Genomic DNA, 23,770 nt, shown 5'->3' on the forward strand with positions numbered 1-23,770 from the left:
AAAAGAAGTATAGTTTGCAGTCAGATGGTGGAATCACTGCTTCCAAGTGACAGCTAAGTGGCCTTGAATAAGTTACCTAACCTCGCTGGGCCTCAGGGTCCTCACCTGCAAAATGAAGTGAACAGCACTATCTCAGAAGGCCACTTGAGATTTCGTGAGGCGGCATCTGTAAAGCACTTAGCCCCAGTACCTGGCATTCAGAGGCACTGGACCGCTGTTAGCAATCATTGCTGATGCTGTTCACGTCACTGTTGATGTTTGTGTTCCTCTTATGTCAGAGCTACTATGGAAGAGGTAGAACTGACAGGATTTAGCCTCAGACCGGCTACGGGTCAAAGGAAAGAGGCAAAGATGACCGACGTTTCACGTCCTGGTTACCGGGCAGTACAGTCAGTTCTGCTGACAGACAGGAACCCAGGAGGCGAAGCGGGTTTGAGGAGGAAGATGATGGTGGAAGTGATGGAGAAAGTGACATTCAGGGGCTGGTATTCTAGCAGGTATCTGGGAGGGGGAAGACGCTTTAGAGCTGAAGGCCAGCCATGCTCTCCAAAGGGCGTGACCTCCAGCACATGGCCAAGGCTGCCCGAGTACTTCAGAGGCTGACAGAGGATGCGGTGGGGAAAAGAGCTCCAAAGACATACAGGGGAGATGCCAGCAGGGAGCTAAGCAAAGCACAGGAGGAGGACGAGACAAGAGGACCAGGGAGCTTCAGTGTCATCAGAAAGTCAAGTGAGAAGAAACCTGCAAAGACTGGGGAGCTAGTGCTATCCAGAGTTAGGGGAGACTGGGGAATCGAAAGACAGAGAAGGGGGCTGTGGCTAAGTTTACCAATTTTTACAAAAAAGGAGGTTAAAGAGTGAAGTGCTGAAGAGGACGGGGAGGGTGGGATTTCAGACCAATGGTTCAAAACAGGAGAAAGGGAAGGGAAGGGGAAAGAAAGGTAAAGCAGATCAAGAACAGGGAATTTGGTGGGGCTTTTCTGTTTGGTTTTTATAACTGAGGTGCAATTGACATGTAACATTATATTAGTTTCAGGGGTACCACATAGTGATTCAATATTTGGATACACTGCAAAATGATCACCACAATAAGTGACCAAATTTTTTTTCTTGTGATGAGAATTTTTAAGGTCTACTCTCTTGGGACTTCCCTGGTGGCACAGTGGCTAGGGGTCCGCCTGCCAATGCAGGGGACACGGGTTCAAACCCTGGTCCGGGAGGATCCCACGTGTCACAGAGCAGCTAAGCCCGTGCGCCACAACGGCTGACCCTGCGCTCTAGAGCCCGTGAGCCACAACTACCGAAGCCCACGTGCCCGGAGCCTGTGCTCCGCGGCAGGAGAGGCCACTGCAATGAGAAGCCCACGTGTAGCAACAAAGACCCAATGCAGCCAAAAATAAATAAATAAACTAAATTTATATAAAAAAAGATCTACTCTCTTAACAACTTTCAAATACACAATACAGTATTAGCAACTATAGTCATCATGCTGTACGTGACATCCTCATGACTCATTTATCTTTTCTTGTTCTTTTTCTCGTTTATCTTATAATTGGAAGTCTGTACCTTGTGATCCCCTTTTCCCACTTTGCCCACCCCCAGCCTCCCACCTCTGTCAACCACCCATCTGTTCTCTGTACCTATGAACTTGGGTTTTTTGTTTTGTTTGGATTTTTTTTTTTATGAGTCCACAAATAAGTGAGATGATACAGTATTTATCTTTCTCTGCTTGACTTAGGGAATTTTTTTTTTCAAAATGATAATAGTTTCACCTTCTTATCATTGTAAAAATTAAATATCTCTTCTGCTAAAATTTTAGGAAACATAGATAAAATAAAAATTCAGTTAAAAAAACACTGAAAATCTGAAACATATATAGTTGAGAAAGACCAAGCAATCAGACTACACAGAACTCCTACAAATCAGAAAAGAGAGAGAGAACCCAAAAGAAAAACACGGAAAAGCATGGAGCAGAAACTTCATGAAAGGGGACAGCCATACCACCAATAAGTGTATGGAAAAAGCACTAAACCTCATTAGTTATCAGAAAAACAGAAATTAAAACCACAATAAAGGATTCCTATACACCCACCAGGAGGGCTTTAAGTGAATATTAAGCTTGGGCAAGGATACGAAGAAACTGGAACTGTCACAGAGTAACCGGGTGGGAATAATGAAATGGTACAACCACTCTGGAGAGCTGTCAGTTAGGCAGTATCTACTAATGTTGAACACACACATTCCCAACGACCCCAAAATGTCAGTCATAGGACCATTCACTAAAGGACACATAGCAGAATGTTCTCGGCAGCAGCACCCTTGGTAACAGTCCAAAACCGAAGCAACTCAAGGACCCATCAAGAGCAGAACAGGAGGGTGGTGGTATATTCATACCGTGGAATACCGTACTGCAATGAGAGCGAACGATCCACTGATTCACTCAACAGGAATGACTCTCACAAGATAAGCAAAAGAAGCCAGACACATTGATACATTATGTTTTAGTTCCCCAACCAGGGATCGAACCCGGGCCCTCGGCTGTGAAAGCGCAGTGTCCTAAACACTGGACCACCAGGGAATTCCTCAATGTTCTATTTCTTGATCTGGGGGCCGATTACATGGCTATTTTGACTCTGCAAATTCATTAAGCTGCACACTTACTATTTACACTTATTATTTGTGCACATTTCTGTTATGTTTCAACAAAAAGTTCCTTAAAGTTACTCACAGTAAATCTCAACCTAAGATAAGCTACTAATTTTTTAAATTATTTCAGATCCTTTTTCATTATGCTATTACAAGATATTGGATATAATTCCCTGTGCTATACAGTAGGTCCTTGTTGTTTATCTATTTTATGTATAGTCGTGCGTATCTGTTACTCCCAAATGCCTAATTTATCTCCCCGTCCCCTTTCCCTTTTGGTAACCATAAGTTTATGTTCAATGTCTGTGAGTCTATTTCTGTCTTGTAAATAAGTTCATTTGTATCATTTTTTTAGATTCCACATATAAGTGATATATTGTATTTGTCTTTCTCTTTCTGACTTACTTCACTTAGTATGATCATCTCTAGGTCCATCCACGTTGCTACAAATGGCATTATTTCATTCTTTTTTATGGCTAATATTCCATTGTGTGTGTGTATGTGTGTATACACACACATCTTCTTTACTCATTCATCTGTTGATGGACATTTAGGCTGCTTCCATGTCTTGGCTATTGTAAATAGTGCTGCTATGAACACTGGGGTGCATATATCTTTTCGAATTAGAGTTTTCATCTTTCCCAGATATTTGCCCAGGAGTGGGATTGCTGGATCCTATGGTATCTCTATTTTTAGATTCTTAAGGACACTCCATACTGCTCTCTATAGCGGCTACCCTAGTAACTTTTAAATTTAATCATTTCAGAGTTTTCCTTCCCTTTTTGTAATGAGATGTTCAAACAGCCTATTTCATTTAATATATAATGGAGGGACTTCCCTGGTGGCGCAGTGGTTAAGAATCCACCTGCCAATGCAGGGGACATGGGTTCAAGCTCTTCTCCGGGAAGATCCCACATGCCACAGAGCAGCTTAGTTCATGCACCACAACTACTGAGCCCACATGCCTAGAGCCTGTGCTCTGCAACAAGAGAAGCCACCGCAACGAGAAGCCCGCGCACCACAACGAAGAGTAGCCCCTGCTTGCCACACTAGAGGAAGCCCGCGCACAGCAACAAAGACCCAACGTGGCCAAAAATAAATAAATAAAATTAATTAATTAATTTAAATATATATACATATAATGGACATCTCTCCATGTCTTTAAATGGAGTGCATACCATCAATTTTATGAATATTTAGATTGCTCCCAATGTCTGTAAAGTTAAGTTTGCTCCACTTTACACTTCCAGGAGTAGTGTCTGAGCGGGAGGAATAACATTTTACAACACAGAACACATTGTTGCTAAAGGGAGGGGAGGGAAAAGGCTAGGAAATGAACAGGCACATGATAAAGCAGAACGCAAACAATCAAATCATGTAAAAGACTCTTTGATACAGACTACATTTGTCTTCGAAAATAAAAGTACAGCTATCTAAAGAGGTAGGTGATAAATTACAATCAAGTTTTTAATCTGGAGTTAAAACCAACATAATGCCTTACTAAATCAAAGCTGGAGGAAAATGAAAGCAATGAAAATATAATAGCATTTTCAACTCACAGCTTTGATTTTTAAAATGAAATTAAAGCAGGGACTCTGAAAAACAGTCAAAAATTCCAAAGGAAGAAAAGGTAACTGCCTACAGTAAGAATTTTGTACATTCAAAGACTGAACATTTTTGAAAAATTCACTGAAACACTTTCTAACTCGTGTGTCTTGTCATTAATAATCATCTTCCTCCAAAGAAAACCCAACTTTAATATTTTTTTATTTATTACTTATCGAGAAACACAAGATAGGAAAATAGCTTCCCACCTTCTAAGGAAAAGGGCCTTCATTTCTAAGTGGAAAATACTAGAATCAGTTTTAAAAATGAAATCAAAACCTTCCACTTGCTTTTTTGAGTCCCTCTCCCACCAGCTCACTCCCATCTCATTTGAAATCATACACACATTCTTCTTCAAGTCTGCTTTTTCCCTCTTCTTCCAAAAAGAAGAATTTGTGTACAGTAAACCTTTTTCTCCATCTTGTTTCATTTTGATATTAATTAAAGCTTTGTGTTAATGGGCATTTTCATGTGGCTACAATAATAACTTTAAGGTACTCAAAAAGTTTTCTAAGATAAATTACCCTTAGTTGCTTATGCTATGTGCATTTCATTATAATTTAATTGATATAAATTACAAAGAATGCACAGTGTAACTTTTTAAAAATCTGAGATACTGAATTAATCATAACACTAAATTCCTGATGAATGCCAGGGACTGGAGTTTACTGTAATAGCAAAAGCATTTTTAATTGTGAAACTACAAATCAGCATCTACAAGACTTAATGTCTATCTGCTTACGTTGCTGTGCCAGCTAATGGAGACTGAAAAAGATAGGAGTGTAGCTTACTTGACCTTATCAAAGACACACAGACAGGGAAACTTAAATTTGATATTTAAACGTCATCAGTCAGTAATACTGTAATTTCAGGAACGCATTAGCAGTAACCATTCAAGCACTTCCCACAGCACAAGGGGCTTCAATTACCAGACATCAAGCATCCCAGTTCTTCTGTGGGAGACACTATCTAATACCAGAAATTGACCACAGCAGGCTAAGATAGCTTGATGTCATTAAGCATCCAATTCCTTTAATTTCCAGATTTCTGAGTCCCTTCCCACCAAGACAACATGATTTTGTCTTGTCTCCCCTGCAGGTTTACCAATAAGGATAGAACATTCTGGCTAAGCAAATGCCAGTGCCTTGGATCCTATAATAGTTTTCTTTTTCATCATAAGTGACTAAAGAACTTTGTGATTATGATTTTGCTTCCCAGGTACCTTGACTACAGGAAAAAAACACACTGAACACAGCAAGACAAGTATTCTGGTTTGGGGGACAGAAATTTTTCGTGTGATGCCATATTAGACGTCCAGGCTTCAGCTGTCATTCTCAAACCAAGTTTAACATGAGTCCAGCCCTGAAGCATGGATCCAATTCTTACCAATATGATCTGTCACAGACTCTGAGCCTGAAAGGCTGAGACACACGCCAAGGACTACAACATTCTCAAAGGTAATAAACATCATGCAGTAAGAGATCCAGGTAAATGCCTGCCAGCATTCCCCAGCTGGGCACGACCTTCCGAATCCTGCATAAACCAAGCAAACTGTATTTTCATCTTACAAATTTCTATACTAAAAGCCCATTATATTCTCTTGCAAGATGGATGGTGTGAAATAATAATAAATATACGTATACTGGTCTCTGCACCCAGTTCCTGATGCTGAGCTCCTAAAACCCTTATATTTGGGGGTGCTCAGAGAGTCTTTTGTTCTAGTATTTCTAGTTTCTGATACAGAGCTCCTAGGGGCTCTGTCATTTCCTGAGTGATTGGAATGTCTGACACCAAGCTCCTAAGTCCCCTGGAATTTGGGGGCTGATAAGAACATCTTCTGTTTTAATGAGGTGATTTTGGTGGGCTTCTAGATGGGGGCTGGTCAAGAGAGGTTAGAAGCTTGGAATTTTCAGATCTACCCACCATCCTCTGGAGAGAGGAGAGGGCAAGAAATGGAGCTAACAATCCATCATGGCTACAGGATGAAGCCTTCATAAAAATCCCCCTACCACAGGGGATGGACAGCTTCCAAGTGGGTGAACGTATCTATATGCCAGGAGGGTGGCACCCCCCAACTTCACGGGACAAAAACTCCTGCACTCAGGACACTTCTGGACCTTGCCCTGTGTACCTGACTGTTCATCTGTATCCTTTATCGTATCCTTTATTATACCACAAGCTGGTAAATGGACATTTGCATTTCCCTGAGTTCTGTGACCACTCTAGCAAATTCTCATGTCCAAGGTAGGGGTTACAAGAAAACTGATTTCTAGCCGGTTAGTCAAAAGTACCAGGGATAACCTGGGACTTGGAACTGGTGTCTTTCATGGGGGGGGGGGGGCAGTTTTGTAGGACGAGTCCTTAACTTGTGGGATCAGAGGCTAACTCCAGATAAACAGAATCAGACCTGAATCCAACTGCAGGACATGCAGCTGGCCTCACAGAATTGGTTGGTGTGGGGAAAACCCACACATTTGGTGATCAGAAGTGCAGTACTATGTGCGTACAGAAGACACACAGGAGTGATTTTCCTAGACAGAGGGTCTCCAGTTCCTTTTAGCAATTTTAAGTTAACTCCCTCAGCTGAAAGGGTTATTTGGATGCTTTCAAAAAAAAAGTGTTTTTTTAAATTTCTCAATGCATTCACCATTGACCAGTAGTATTTCTTTTAAGAATGAAAAACAAAAGACGTTTGCCTTCTGTGGTGACGACAAAGAAAGAAAATTCACATTTGTATCACACACTCCAGAAATTAACTCACAGGTTCTCAAGGGAACTCTACTGGAAAGAAACAGATGAGAAGAAATGAAGGGACCCAGGAGAAACCTTCAGAACCCTCAGCAGGGACGGGAGAAAAGACCATCTCAACACCACGGAACAGACTGAAACTACTGCACATGACTGGAAAGAATCAAAATTTAGTTTCCATGCTGGTGTGAGAGGCAGTAACAGAGATGGGTGATGCTTGATCATTTTAAAAGTTAGCTCATCTAAGACACTGCAGCAAAACAAGGGAATCTCTGTCGTCGTTAATGGAAAATGATAGTTTAACTGCAATTCCAAGTTTCCAACATTATTCAAGAGACTAATCCTGGCCACCTGATTTCTGTGACCCTTTTAGTCAACACTGGAAAGGACACAGGCAAAGCTCAGAGGACCTGCTCCTGCACCCTTTCCTGAGAGAAGGGTGCTCACAAGAGAGCTGAATAAAAAATGAAAGTCTGCACGGGAAATGTGGGCCATGAAACTACACCCATTTAATATACGTACTTTTCCCCGTTAAATAAGGTAACTATGGGTCCCATGCCAACCGTAACTCCACTTGGGTGCAAATTTCTGCCAATAATTACAGTAGCTACAGTGTTTCTCTGGAACAGGCTTGTTATTCAAATCATTGTGAAGACTCTACGTCAGATCCCAACAGAGTCAGGAAGCAGAACACAAGGTACTCATCGAGGAGGTGATGCTACGCTTCGTACTGGCACAATGTCTTCTCCCACAGTGTTGAAAGGTAGCCTCAACAACTCTTGAAACTCACCTCCTACCACCACTGACTTAGTAAACACTTGTAAGTTCCTACCTCTTCGTCTGGTACAATACATCGATGTTAGAATTTCAAACACACTGGATTCGGTTACAAGGCGAGATAATGCTACTAACTTGTGGTAACTGAAAACTATTCCATAATCCCTTTATCTTTCTCCAATTCTCAAAGGATTCTAGATTAAAATTGGCACTCTTCTGCTTTTTCCAGTCTCTGAGGCAAACATGAAACAACTGTCCTCCAATGAGAGTTTCATTTCTCTTCCCCCTGGTTTGCCAAAAATGCCACGGGGAAGAATCAAAACAGCTAAGCATTTGCTTGAGTTTTTGCCAAGAAATCTTTCCCCCACTTCCTTGATTATACAAACTCCCTTTAAAAAGAAAAAAGAAATCCTCTTCCATGTGAAAACAAAAATGAACAGAACCATATTTTTGCCTTTTCCAAATGCCTGTTGTATATGTAGAGTCTAACTGGGCCTAACTATTCCTTCTTTCTGCAACCTCCTAGGAACTTTCATGCTGGCTGGAGCAGGGACCTCCCAAGAAGATACATTTAAAGCAATGTTCAGGCAGCAGTAACATAGGACCCAAAGGGACTGCTCTAAAGTTTTCAACAGATTAAACGATGGAATACATCCAAGGGAAGAAAATAAAAGGAAATGGAAATACAGTTACAACTACTGTCAGTGCACCTGTGAAAACCAATACTGTAGGTTTTAGCCAGTGGAACTGGGGTTTTGAATTTTAAATAAATATCTCCAAAATCTGGCAAGTTACTTAACATGTCTCCACCTTCCTTTCCTTAACTGTTAAATACCTAACACCAGAATATTTTGGAAGACTGTGATGATTTAACACCAAGTGCAAATAGAAAAAGTGAGTGTGTATAACAGAGTGTAAGAGAGTGTATCAGAGAGAGAAAACAAGAAAGCTTGAAATGAGTATGACTCACAAAAAATTTAATCACAAATTAAAATGCTACCAACTATAAGCCTTTTTCATTTAACATTTTATCACATAGAATTCACTCTCTACCAAATATTGTGTGGGCTTCCGGCATGAGCTCACAATATTCCTTCTGCCTGCAATTTCCATCTCAATATCTTTCTACATGAAGTCATTTCCAACATGCGAATCTCTCTGAATCTGCTAATCTCCCCAACCTTCTGCAAGTTAAATACTCCTGTGTTCCCATCGTACTGTGCTCATGTCATTATTATATACATACATAATGGTACAGGCAGAGGTGTGTGTGCCCCAATACTTGCTAAAGAATTGGCTCCTGGGGGCAGAAATCCTTTCATGGCCCTATATATTCATTATATACCAGTGACTAGTGCACAGTAGGAGATAAATAAGTGTCTGTGAGTGAATGAATGAATGAATGAATAAATATATTAACTGTCCCTTTTTTCATCTTCTAAAGGGGGGGGAACCAAACACCTCCTCAAGTGATTTCCATTTTTAACACAGATTACAATAACATAAAGATAAATTTTTCATGTGGAAATTTCAGTTTGTACACACTGTCCATCACAAAACTGCTTCTATCACCTCGATGTAATACGTACTGGCTGGAACAATGAAGTCTCCATGTAATTCATAGGTCATCAGCGGCTCTGGAAGACTCCTGTTTTAAAAGGACAGCTTAGAATTACCAAACAAATACAAATAGGTCACCTCTTTTTGCATTCATTTTTTATAAAAGGATATTAAATATGTCATACATTTCTTAATGTGCAAAACTTCCCTAGGAAATACTTTTACAGATCAAAAAAGATACATCATTCAAATGGATTCCTTTATTAAGTGTTATCTGCACCATGCACTGTCCAAGCTTAAGCAGCCACAAATCTCTATCAGATTTAAGCACATAGTATTTCATATTTAATCTTGGAAAGTACCTTTATAAACATCTAATTTCATGTATAAAACTCCCTTCCACATACTAATTTATTTAAAGTCAAATATTCTATCCAACCAAATATAAACATATAATTTTGAAAATCACCTCTAGGATATTAACTGAAGATACCACAAAAAAAATATGGAAAAGATTCAACAAATTTAAAGAAATCAAGTCCTCTTTTTTTTTTTAAGATTTTTTTGATGTGGACCATTTTTAAAGTCTTTATTGAATTTGTTATAATACTGTTTCTGTTCTATGTTTTGTTTTGTTTTTGTTTTTGTTTTGGCCATGAGGCATGTGGGATCTTAGCTCCCCGACCAGGTATTGAACCCACACCCCCTGCGCTGGAAGGTGAACTCTTAACCACTGGACCACCAGGGAAGTCCCTCCAGTCCCCTTCTCTTACATCTCTATTATAAAAATATGATATCCAATATTGATGTATGCCTATGAAACAACAGAGAAATGAAATAAAATTGATGACAACTTAAAAAACACCCATATCATTTTAATTTTCTACAGATTACATAAATGGTAGATTTTTATCCTGTGGTCAACAGAATGTTACAGTTCAATCAACATTTATACATATCTTAAATTTTAAAAGACCAGATCTCCAGACTCTATAAACACCTAAAGAATACTAAGACAAGTTATCAATCTGTACAGCCCTTCTGGAGGGCAATCTGGCAAGATAAAAGATAAAAACTTTTAAAAGGTTTAAATCACGTAGCCCAGAAATTCCTCTTCAAATGCTTAAAAAAAAAAAAAGACATCAAAGATACACACACAAAAAATTTTAAACATATGCAAAAGCCAAAAAAATGCCAGGGATATAGAAGGTCATTTCATATTGATGAAGAGGTCAATTCATCAAGAAGACATAATAATCCTAAATGGTTGTTTGTTTTTTTAACAATCCTAAATGTTAGTGGGTCAAATAACAGGATCTTCAAAATCCAGGAAGCAAAAATGGATGGAACTGCAAGGAGAAATAGACAAATCCACAAATATGGCCAGAGACTTAAATACCTCTCTGTCTCGATAACAGATAGAACGAGTAGACAAAATCAGTTAGGATAGAGAAGATTTGACCAAAGCTGTCAACCAACTTCACCTGACTGGTATGTCCATCACCTAAATGAAATGCCATCCAAAAGCAACAGAAGACACATTCTTTCCCGGTGCATATGAAGCATTTATCAAGGTAAAGATATTCTGGACCATGAAACAAATCTCCATAAATTTAAAAGGGTTCAATTTATACAGGGTATTTCTCTGATTACAGTAAAAATTAAATTAGAAATCAATAACAGAGATATCTAGAAAACCTCAAGCAAACGAATATCAGGAAGTATTCTGAATTGAAACAAAAATGAAAATACAACATATCAGAATTTAAGGGATGTTGGTAAAGCAGTATTTGGCGGTAAATTTATACCACTAAGTACCTATTAGAAAAAAGAAAGGTCTTAAACTTTCTACCTTAAACAGCCTAAAAGAGTAAATTAAACCCAAAATAAGCAGAAAAACAGAAACAAAGATCAGAGCAGAAATCAATTTAACAGAAAACAAAAAAACAGAAAATAAATAAATCCAAAAACTGGTTCTTCGAAATAATCAATAAAGTTGGTAAGTCTAGCCATAATAATTAGGAAATAAAAGATAGGAAACACAAATCACCAATCAGAAATAACAGAGGTGACTGAAGAATCACTGCAGGTTCTAAAGTATTAAAAAGAAAATAAAATATTATGAAAATATTCATGCCCACAAATTCAACAGCTTAGATGAAATAGACAAATGTCTCAAAAGACACAAACTACTAAGTCTCACTCCAAAAGAAATAGGTAACCTGAGAAATAGGTAACCCATATCAATTAGAGAAAATGAATTTGTAGTTAAAAATCCTGCCAATAAGAAAGCTCTAGGCCCAAATGGCTCACTGATAAATTCTATCAAACAGTTAAAAAAGAAATAATACCAATTCTATGCAAATCCTTCCATTAAATAGAAGAGGGAATATTTTCTAACTCATTCTTTGGTGTCAGCATTTACCTTAGTACCAAAATTAAATACATTATAAGAAAACTACAGACCGATATTACTCATGAATGTAGATGCAACTATTCTAAATAAAACATTAGCAACTGGAATTCAACAAGATAAATAAAAGGATAATACATCATGACCAAGCTGGGTTTATCACAGAAATGTAACTGCCTTAATATTAAAATAAAATCAATGCAACTCACCATACCAGCAAACTAAAAAAGAAAAACTGTAAGATCATCTCAATAGACAATTCAGTGGAGAAAAGATAGTTTTTCCCACAAATGGTACTGAAACAACTGGACATCCATATTCAAAAGTGAACTTGGATCCATATTCTATATCTTACACAACGACTAACTTAAAATAGATCATAGATCTAAGTGTAAAACCTAAAACTATAAAACTTCTAGAAGAAAACATAAAATCTTTGTGACTTTGGATTAGGCAAAAGCACAATCCATAAAGTACAGTCCATAAAAGCTAGTAAATTCAACTTCATCAAAATTTTTAAATGCTTTTTGCAAGGCACTTTTAAGGGAATGAAAATACAAGCCAGGAAGCCAGGAAGAAAACATCTGCAAAGCACATTATCTAAAGACTTGTACCCGAAATATCAAGATCTGGCAAGGATGTAAAGGAAATGGAACTCTCATACATCGTCAGTGGAAATGTAATGAAATACAACCACTCTGGAAAAAAGTTTGTCTGTTTCCCCAAAAGTTAAACATACACCTATCGTACAATCCAGGCGTTATACTCTTAGGATTTACCCAAGAGGAATGAAAGCCTATGTTCACTCAAAGATTTGTACACAAAGGTTTTTAGTAGCTTTATTTATAATAGCCAAAAGCTACAAACAACCCAAATATTTATTAACAGGTAAATGGATAAAACGGAAATTTGTGGTGTATCCATAAAATGGAACACTAGTTAGCATTGAGAAGGAATGAACTATTGGTCCTTGCTACAACACAGGTGAATCTGTAATTATGCTGAGTGAAAGAACCCAGGTTTTAAAAAGTACATGCTATGTGACTCCATTTATATGAAATTATAGGAAGTGCAAATTAATGTATAGTGACAGAAAGCAGACCAGTGGTTTGCCCAGGGATGAGGGAATGAGAAGAGAAAAGTGAGAGATAGGGAGTTCAAAGGGGCTTGAGGAAACTCTGGGGGTGATGGGAAGGTTCAGCCACTTGATTTTGGTGATGGCTTCACAGATGTACACACACATCAGACTTATCAAAATGTATACTATAAATATATGCAGTTTATTGTACGTCAGTTACACATCAATAAAACTGGAACAAAATGGAAAAACATATTTACAGATTATGTTCCCTACATACAATGTTTATTGAATAAATTTCACTGGGAACATTGGATAAGTTTAAGGTGTACAGCCTATGATTTTGATACATTTATATATTGTGATATCACCGATGTATCAATATTTATCACATTACATAATTATAGTGTACTATTATTGTCTACATTCATTCTACTGTACCTTAGATCTCCAGGGTCTATCTACTACTCCTTACAAGTTTGTACCCTTATACACCATCAATCTTATCCCTCCACCATCCCCTAGTAGCCACCATTTTATCTTACATACAGTGTTTGATGCTGCAGGACACACAGGGACACACATATGCGCACGCATGCGCATGAAATGACAGCTGTAGAGGCCGAAGCTAAAACTTAAAAGCACTAGTGAAGAAAAAACTGTTCTTTTATTTCCTCTCTCCCTCCCCTTCATCCCCTACACTCTCATTTAGAAAAGAAAAATAAAATGAATTACACCACAGACTAAAGAAAAAGAAGAGGCAATCAGAAGGAAACCTTTGGTTTTGTTTCAAAACTCGAACAAGCAGGAAGTAGCGATGAAGGAAAATGCTAATGTGTCAGAGAATGAAAGTTAAAGGGTTTCGAAAAGAAAGGGGGAAAAATGAGAACACTCAGAAACCCCACAGAGAGCATTTCTTTTCCAATAAAAATGAATTTGTATCTAGGTATCTTCTACATGCTGCTTATATCACTGCTGTATGTCTAGCCAGGCAATGCAGCATAAAAAAATAAGTATTAAGTATTGTTAATGTTGGGGAAGCAGTAATAAAAATGACAAGTTCCCCATACAAAATTGATTATATTGAGTCATCATACCTGTCGGCTTCTCACCCAACATGAGCTACCTCTCATTGGGATCTGTCTAGGGGTATAAAGCATAAGATTTACTAAGATGGCATTTTCTTCCCCAAAAGTCCCATTCTCATTTCCAAGCTTAGAAGTTTCTTCCAGGTAAAATCATTTTACTACAAACCTCACAAAATAGCTCATCTCTCCCCTGACAATGGGAAAATGCTGAAATGAACACAATATCGGAAATCAAAATTATGGTCGGGATAGATGGAAAATCAACCAGAGGGCTGGAATCCAACCCTCGTTTTAGTTTAAAAAAAAAAGAAAAAGAAAAACCTTTGCCTCAAGTCAGAAGAAGAAAACGAGAGATGCCATACATGTGTCTACTGCACATCTTTTTCTATCTTGCAGACCCTGGAGGCTTTGCTCCTCATTTTAGTTTAGTGTTTGTTGGGGGATGGAGCGGGGATGGGAATGTTTATCTATTTCCCTTCTTCTATTTCCAACCTCCGATCCAATATTTGCAGTGAAAAGAATTCAAGGGCAACAGCTTCTTTGGTGAGAAAAGCTATATTCAGCTTCGTGTCACTGTGCCCTAAGTGACCCAGGCAGGCTGGCTTCAGAGCCCATGCTCCAAACCATCACACTGTATTACCTCTTGTGCTAAAAGAAGCACCCTTGCTTGACAGTAACCAGGTAGCCAAAATGAAGGTAAATAAAAACCTCAGTTTTCTCCTATTTGGTGCATCACCAGAAAACTTATTAATTAAATCCTAATTACTGCATCTTCGGTTGCTAAAAATAACATAGGGGAAAAGAAGAGCAACCTAACTTTCAAATCTCCCAAGGAATCTGCCATTTTACGATAATCACTTTATCACCTTCAGGCAGCCTATGTATATTGTTAGAAGTGAAGTTATACAATAATAGCATCTCCTAATGTTCTTCTGTAGGCACTGTTTGCTTAAAAGTGAAATTCAACAGGATGAAGCAATGTAAAGAGAAAAAAAAAAAGACAGAAAAAGTAACACAAGACCAGGGACAAGAAGGAACTAACTTCAGAGAGTATCAAGAACCAGAAAGAAATTGTATATATTGCAGAAAAAGATCCTCTAGTTTATTAAACTAATTCCCCCAACAAGGGAAGAAAGAATCATGTGAAGGAGGAAAAAAAACACATGCAATTTACTACAAAAGAACTGGATGCCCTTAGCTTCCAACCAATAACCAAATCATTTTGAACTGTACTAGGCATAAGTTTACCAAAGAGCAAACTGGGTTTAAAGCTACCTCCTGGCAAGGCACCATCCTCTGCTGGTCAGATTAACACAGGAAATTTATTTTATTTTTATAGCCTTCACCCATTCTGTCCCTCATCCGTCTAAAACAGGCTTTCTCAACCTCAACACTACTGACATTGTGCACATCTGGGGACAGGGGAGGGCCGTCTGTCACACTGCAGATCTTCAGCAGTCCATCCCTGGTCTCCACGCATTAGATGCCAGCAGCATCCCTCTTCAGCAATCCTGCCAATCAAAAATGTCTCCAAATATTGCCAAAGAACCCTGGAGTAGGGCTGGAGGGTACCAAAATCATCCCCAGTTTAGAACCTCTGCTCTCGTATTTGAGTGACAGAGTTAGCTCTAGATGCTGAGATACTGCAATGAACAAACCACATAAGATGTCAATATCATCAGGAAGCGGGCACTCCAATCCCAGGGTTGGGGCTCATGAGATATTACCATAATCCACATCTAAACCAGTTACTCACTACCAGTGGCAAACTAAACACAAGCACATTGATTTAGCCTTCATTTTACCCCTTTCTAGGACAGGGATAATAATAAGGTCGCCCCTCAGCATAAGCACCGGATTGGTTCCAGGACCCACTTTGGACATCAAAATCTGCAGATGCTCAAGTTCTACAGCCTGGCCTGAGTTTCCACAGATTCAACCAACTGTGGACCGTAAACATCCTACACCACCCACGGTTGGTTGAATCCATGAAGGTGGGATCAACCTGTGGATACAGAGGACTGACTGTACTTAACAGGTTAAGAAAAAAAATCTCAAACAGTGGCTAAAAACATCTTCTTTGGGAGCTGAGGAAGATGGCGGAGGAGTAAGACATAGAGATCACCTTCCTCCCCAGAGACACATCAGAAATTCATCTACACGTGGAACAGCTCCTACAGAACAGCTACTGAACGCTGACAGAAGACCTCAGACCCCCCAAAAGGCAAGCAACTCCCCACGTACCTGGGTACGACAAAAGAAAAAAGAATAAACAGAGGGCTTCCCTGGTGGCACAGTGGTTGAGAGTCCGCCTGCCGATGCAGGGGACACGGGTTCGTGCCCCGGTCTGGGAAGATCCCACATGCCGCGGAGCGGCTGGGCCCATGAGCCATAGCCGCTGAGCCTGCACGTCTGGAGCCTGTGCTCCGCAACGGGAGAGGCCACAGCAGTGAGAGGCCCGCGTACCACAAAAAAAAAAAAAAAAAAAAAAAAAAATCTAGAAACAATAAATGCTGGAGAGGGTGTGGAGAAAAGGGAACCCTCTTGCACTGCTGGTGGGAATATGAATTGGTACAGCCACTATGGAGAACAGTATGGAGGTTCCTTAAAAAACTACAAATAGAACTACCATATGACACAGCAATCCCACTACTGGGCATACACACTGAGAAAACCATAATTCAAAAAGAGTCATGTACCACAGTCTTCATTGCAGCTCGATTTACAATAGCCAGGACATGGAAGCAACCTAACTGTCCATTGACAGATGAATGGATAAAGATGTGGCACATATATACAATGGAATATTACTCAGCCATAAAAAGAAACGAAATTGAGTTATTTGTAGTGAGGCGGATGGACCTAGAGTCTGTCATACAGAGTGAAGTAAGTCAGAAAGAGAAAGACAAATACCGTATGCTAACACATATATATGGAATGTGAAAAAAAATGGAAAAAAAATGTCATGATGAACCTAGGGGTAAGATGGGAATAAAGACACAGACGTACTATAGCATGGACTTGAGGATATGGGGAGGGGGAAGGGTAAGCTGTGACAAAGTGAGAGAGTGGCATGGACATATACACACTACCAAACATAAAATAGATAGCTAGTGGGAAGCAGCTGCATAGCACAGGGAGATCAGCTCGGTGCTTTGTGACCACCTAGAGGGGTGCGATAGGGAGGGTGGGAGGGAGGGAGATGCAAGAGGGAAGAGATATGGGAACATGTGTATATGTATAACTGATTCACTTTATTATAAAGCAGAAAGTAACACACCATTGTAAAGCAATTATACTCCAATAAAGATGTAAAAAAAATAAAAATAATAAAAATAAAAAATATATCTTCTTTAAATAAAATACTTGAAAATAGGTAACACACACCTCAACCCACTGATAAATGTTAATTTCATTAAAAAGTGGGCCAACTGGACAACACAGGCCTCCTGATGTAATAACACAACAGGAAGAATATAGCACTGCTATGATATATTCTTGCAACAAATAAACAAAATCTGAATCTAACGAAGCCTATAGATTTAACTATTTGCTCATAGGAAACATGACAGATAACAGAGAAACCTGAGGATACCACCAGCCATATCTAAAATGTGGAAAATTCTACTTTAAAAAATGACTCAGGTTCATCAACAAATTAAATGCTGGGGGGGTGGGGTGGGGTAGAGGGAGGGGACTGCACAAATGAAAAACGACTTAAAACATATCAACCAGATGAAATGCGCTGACACTGTTGAAATCCTGAAGGAATTAACACAAACATTAAAATACGTTTTTGAAAAAAATCTGCAAAAATAGAACACAGATTGAGTACTGCATCATACGCATTTTGTTAGATATGATAATTATATATTTTTTGTCTTTTCTATAACGTCCTTTTTTGTAAGTCCTTACCTTTTTTGAGATACCCGCTCAAGTATTTATGAGTGCAGCAATACGTTTAAGAAAATCTTTAAAGTATTATTCCAAAAAGTGGCAGTAGAGAGACTAATGAAACAAGAAGTGTTGAATGTTGAAAACCGAAGAGCAGGATAACGGGGCCATGAGGAGTCACTATACTCATCTCTCCGCTTGTATAAATTAAAAATTTTTTAAATATACAAATTTTTTAAAACACTAAGTATGTAATATAAGTTGATTCTAATGTGTTTGTTGGAACCCAAATAGTATTTACCTGAAAATCAATCCTGTGTGTTGGTTAAAAAGAACTGTTGATGGGGGAGCAGTGCCATTTGTCTGCCAGACAAAAAGCAAAGTCCCCAGCGGACCCACAGCCTAAGAATTACAGTCGTGACTGTTTTCCATTCCTTTACTCAGTGCACTTGTCCTTCATCTAACCTCAAGCCTTGTGATCATTCATTTCCTTTCTTTTCTCAAGAAAGGTGAATGCTCAAAGAAATGAAGCTTTTCAAACTCTCATCCTAGATACTTCCTATAGTAAATGTAACTCAAAGTTTATCTTAAAAAAAAAAAAAACCTCATCAAGTAAACTTCTTTTCAAATCACTCTGTATCTGTATGTCATCATTATAAGCCTTTAAGTTCACATGGTTTACACTTAAACTAAAACATCTTCATTTTAGCCCACAACATAAAGAAAAGATTCAATGAATGTAATAAACAGCCTTTTTCCTTACTGCTTCAGAGCATTTAATTCCAAAAACTCACATCCACAAGAGACTCTATTTCAAAACCCAAGTCTATTCGAGTTCTGTTCTGTTGCAATTTATCTATCAACTGATGTTCACTGAATATGTCCCACACTTCCTGGGACATCATTAGGTACCTCATAAATGTTCTCCTTTCTCATAAGCTTTGACTTCTGAGATGCATGTTCGGAGTCTGCATTTGCTGTGTGTTAAACATCCAAACAGTCCGCTCTTCCCCCGCCCCGCTACCAAGAAGAGCTCACCTCAAATACTGTTTCAGGGCACTCGTTATTGTCTTCACTTCCCAATCTATAGAATTCTCCAGGTCCACCTCATTGCAGGTTTTCACATCTGGTGAGCAAGCAAGGAAGAAAAAAATAATTCAAACCTTGACCAAATGGCTCATTTTTAAACAGCCAAACCACAAATATTGAATTCTGTGGTTTCCTATAAAAACATTACATATAATTTCTTATCATATTATAAGCCATATTCTTTTATCAGACATTTCTAGCACTTCAGAAAATCTGTAGTGAAGATTGAGGTAAAAGGATAAGGGTTGGGCTGGGAGTAGGGAAGAACTGGACAGAGCATTTAAATATTCACAACTGCAAAGCAGGTACAGCTATTATTATTACTACTACTACTATTATTATAAGGTACTACTCAGTAGCCAGGGCTTACAGCATGTGGCATTTTGCTATGTCTATATATTTGAACTTGTTTCAGGTGGCATGATTGCTATCACACTGCTATGACAGGGGAAACAGGCAGTACTCTTAATGGCAAAATTCCTATTAGAAGAACAAGAAGTCAGTGGGGGAAAAGGATGGTAAGTCTGGTCCCACACTTCTAAGGTTTATACTCATCATATTATGTTTCTGAAGACTAATACATGATCAACTAAAACAGAAATGACACATAAACTTCAAAAGTCTTTCATGGGTAATCTTTCCCATTAACGTTACAATCTATACATTCATCCAAGAAATATTTACTAGAAGCCTCTATATAACACTTCTGACATTCCTTCTAAAGTAGTTTTCTTTGTCCTAAAAGTACATTAATGATGCATTTCTTACAAATGCCCTTTCAAATATCTAGTGGTACCTACCGATGGGAGGGCGCAGTAAATGGCTTATGATGAAAGACATCAAACAATCAACAGAAACTGGAGTGAGTTTCTACGCTCCAACCACACAAAGGAGAAAAGAAGAGATTTATGGAAAACACTTATTCCTTCCTCACTCCAGAATGATGTTTCAACTAAGACCCCCCAAAAAAACTACTCGTTTCCGTATTTTTTCCTCCCTTACACTGTATATGTCTATATACAGAAGGAAACGTCTTGTTAGTATACCCTTTTCAAACTAAAGTTCAAAAAGAAAATCCTGTCCAAATGGGACCACCATGTTAAGTCATGCGTGCCACTGAAAAAGTTTGAGGCTTCCGCATGGGAAAGGATGGGTGACAATGCAATGTTGTTTCTCAAACTTTTTGAAAATAAAGTAAAACAGGAAGTGATGGTTATTTCACAGCCATAACATCAGACACATGAAGTCGATTACTCAAAAGTCTGGAAACTTTTCAAAGCACTTCAACAGCTCTTGATTACAGCAACTGACAGCAATATGCAATAAACTACAACAATGGCAATTGACACTGATTACATTTTGATCGGTTCCTACAATTCAGAACTCATTTGTTACTGAGTTTGTCAGACAAGCCACAGATACATTCAAGAAATCAAATTAAGCACCCTGATTAAAGGTGCAATCCTTTATAACTAGGACTAAATAATTCTGTTCTAAAGGCTTTGCCAACCAATTACTGCAGTAACTGAATATTCTCTCTCTCATTAAGTCAATTATTTAAATCTCATACAAGTCAGATAACATTTTCAATCAACTTGCTACCAGCAAATCACCATTTTAAAATCCAGGAGGCTTCTAAAGGAAATATTTTATTTTCAGCTTTTGACCAAATGATCATTCTATATTTTGAGAACCATAGTCTTTCTATGAAAAAATAAGCCATCCTTTGAATTCATGGAATAAAAAGGAGCTGTCACATGAGAAGCCAATGACTATATAATGTCTATGGTATTAATCCTCTATTAAATTTTCACTGTTTTCAAATAACTCAATCATCCCTAGCAGCTCTTAACAATCTGTGGATGCACTGGGACTAGGTAAATTTGTTAATAACTTATTTGGGATTCAAACTTAAAAATGCATTTAGAGTGTTCAATCAGAATATATGTTCTACTATAAATAAGGTAGAAATTCTGTTTCCTTTCTGGCCAAGGAACACTACACCTTGTGGATTAGTTTAAAACCTAAACTAATGAACAGAGATACAAATAGTTGACTTTTTATTTGGGTAAATGCTTCATAATTCTATAACCAGTGGTCATTTTTTTGAAACAGGAAACTTTCAGCCCAGCCCAAAGTGCTGGCACCCTACTCGACACTGACTTGGGTCCCAGTCTAAAGTACTTGAAGACGCCCAGTGATTTAATGAGTTTGGAAAATATTCTTTATAATCCAAAATCAGAATCTTTTTCAGCTACATTAGCTTACTTTTTCCCTCAATCTTTGTGCAAAGTCCTACAAACAAAGTAAACATGGTAATATGTTTTTAGTAAAACTCCCCTAAATTAGTCTGATTTCTGGCTTTCTATGGTTCTCTGTCTTAAAATAAATAAAATCATCCAGCTGTTTTTACAAATTAAAGTTAGAAACAAACAGAAAATTCACCAGCGCACACAAGCTACCACCACATTTTCCCAGCACCTTCCCTTCCCTGCTCTGATGCTTTCATTCCAAAGAAGGAGAAGAAAAAAGAACACAGGACAATTCTAACTCAGCTGAGTTCCAACCTACCAATCGCGATAATTCATCTGTTACATTTTCACCCCACTTACTAAAAAACTGTGACTCACCCAAAGACACCTCATCTGCTATTTCTCCCTGCCTTCCCCAACTGCTTCAAGTTTCTAATAAAAAACAAAAAAACAAAAAAACTTCTACCAGACTATGTGTGCCCTCTGTTAGAGCAAAAAAAAAAAAAAAAGAAGAAGGAAAAGAAAAACACCTGTAAAGGGGGGAAGGAATGTAATTGCTCACTGGGGCATGTTCTTGTGGAACCTTAAGAAACTTGGTCCAAGGGAAAGCTAGGAGGCTGCTGGAAAATCCAGAAGACCGCTACTTTCTGCCCCCGGGATGGAAGATGACCAAGAAGGCAAACAACTCTCATCACCAGGGGAGACAGCAGCTGCCCACTCCTCTACCTGACCTGGAGGAGTACAAATGGTGGTCAGCTGCCATTAGTTCTTCATGGGTGGCGGAGAGGAGAGAAGAAAGGGGCAGGGGAGGAAGGGGGAGGGAGAAAAAGGAATGGGGGAGGGAAAGAAGACGACTAGGAAGGGGAAGGAGAAGAACAGGGAGACATATTTTTCTCTATCGTAATTTTAAACGTGAAGGTCGTGAAAACACACCCGATAGAGACACAAGTGAAGAAAACATGCAAGATATTAAGCATGCATCCTTCTTTTAGAAATCACCACAAACTTTTACACAGGAGTATTTAAAGAATGCTGAAAATATTTTAAATACAAAAATATTTTATGTAAAAATGGCAATAAAGGAAAAATAATAGCAAAGTAAATGATTAGCTCTCAAGAACTAAAGAGAACCAAAGTAAACAGAAGTTCCTGTCAAAAAACATAAAACGGGGGCTTCCCTGGTGGCGCAGTGGTTGAGAGTCCACCTGCCGATGCAGGGGACACGGGTTCGTGCCCCGGTCCGGGAGGATCCCACATGCCGCGGAGCGGCTGGGCCCGTGAGCCATGGCCGCTGAGCCTGCATGTCCGGAGCCTGTGCTCCGCAATGGGAGAGGCCACAACAGTGAGAGGCCCGCGTACCGCAAAAAAAAAAAAATATATAAAACGACTTGGAACTTTATCTCAGATTGTTAAAAAGTTAGGTTACTTTTCATTTCTGCAAAGAAAAATGCATTCCAAACAAAAAGTACTTTGAAAAAATTCAAATTTGAAATAAACGTCATCTGGAGGAATCGAAATTTTAAAAAATAACTGCCTAAAAATGTTAAAACTTGGTAAATCTGGGGAAGGGGTATTATGGGAGTCTATGGTACCATTTACTTGCAATTTTTCTGCAGGCTAGAGATTATTTCAAAATAAAAAAATTTAGTTTTTAAAAGTAAATAAATAAATAATTTAAAAAAATAACTCCTAGTACCACAAATGGGCAAAATTATCAGAATTAATTATCTACTGGAGGGAAAAAAATAGATTGGTACAAAAGAGCAAAATTAAAAATCTGGCAGACTCACCCAATTTTTTTCTCTTAAACATATATAACTTTGAAACAATGTAGAGAGGTTGGGAAATGTAGAAAATGAATATCTACAGGACAGTGTGTACACAACTATTCAGAAACTCAAATTCTTTTTTTGGAAGAGGTATAAATTAGTTCAATTTGAACACTTGCTGAATCAGGAAGAAAGGAAAGAAACATCTTAAGGTAATCTTAAATTCATTAGGAAATAGTGAATAAATCTCTTTCATTAAGAGCTGAAGTTTGAGTTGGTAACGTAAAGTAACAAGAAAATGATATTAATGCTAATAAAAATCCGAAGTTTGTGACTGACCATCTTAAATTCATACTAGGAATTATTTAGACATGAAGTAAAATTAATTTATCCTGTGCCGTTCCCTTAAATGCATTACTTTATAAGAAAACAGTAAGTCAGTATCTTTCCCTTGTGTCAATTTTCTAATTTCCTTTGATTGCAGAATGATATTACTGAAAACACAGCATTTCTTTTTGCCAGCAGCTTAAATGAGCTTGTGTCATGCTTGTGTCCTGGACTTCTCTACGCTGAGCCTCACGGAAAGTGAAAACGGTTTTCCAGGTCATGAATTTTTGAGGGTTTAGATATTTTAAGCACCTTGCAAGTTCAGAACTGTCTTGGGACATTTCCCATGAGCAGAGGAAAGCACCACCCGAGTCCAGGGATGCTGATGATCATATGGTTTTTATGAGTTTAAGAACAAATCTGGAGACAGCTTAACACCTCAGGGTGACCACAGGGACACCTGCTTGTTTGAGCTGCCCTCGAACATGAATGAGAAGATAATAAAATAAAGCTCGGGTCCTTATA

General features: G+C 38.4%; 1 protein-coding gene across 1 annotated transcript in view; it reads right to left on the minus strand.

Annotated features, from left to right (window-relative positions):
• Positions 1 to 23,770, minus strand: part of ARHGAP10 (Rho GTPase activating protein 10) — a 334,910-nt gene that overhangs the window by 112,257 nt on the left and 198,883 nt on the right. The window contains exons 15-16 of the mRNA XM_079706406.1: positions 18,847 to 18,934; positions 9,365 to 9,423 (exon numbers count right to left, since the gene is read on the minus strand). Coding sequence (XP_079562532.1) covers positions 9,365 to 9,423; positions 18,847 to 18,934 — 147 coding nt within the window. The remainder of the gene's footprint in view (positions 1 to 9,364; positions 9,424 to 18,846; positions 18,935 to 23,770) is intronic.

This window comes from Hyperoodon ampullatus, assembly GCF_949752795.1.
Source record: "Hyperoodon ampullatus genome assembly, chromosome: 1".
In the NCBI taxonomy this organism is placed as follows: domain Eukaryota; kingdom Metazoa; phylum Chordata; class Mammalia; order Artiodactyla; family Ziphiidae; genus Hyperoodon; species Hyperoodon ampullatus.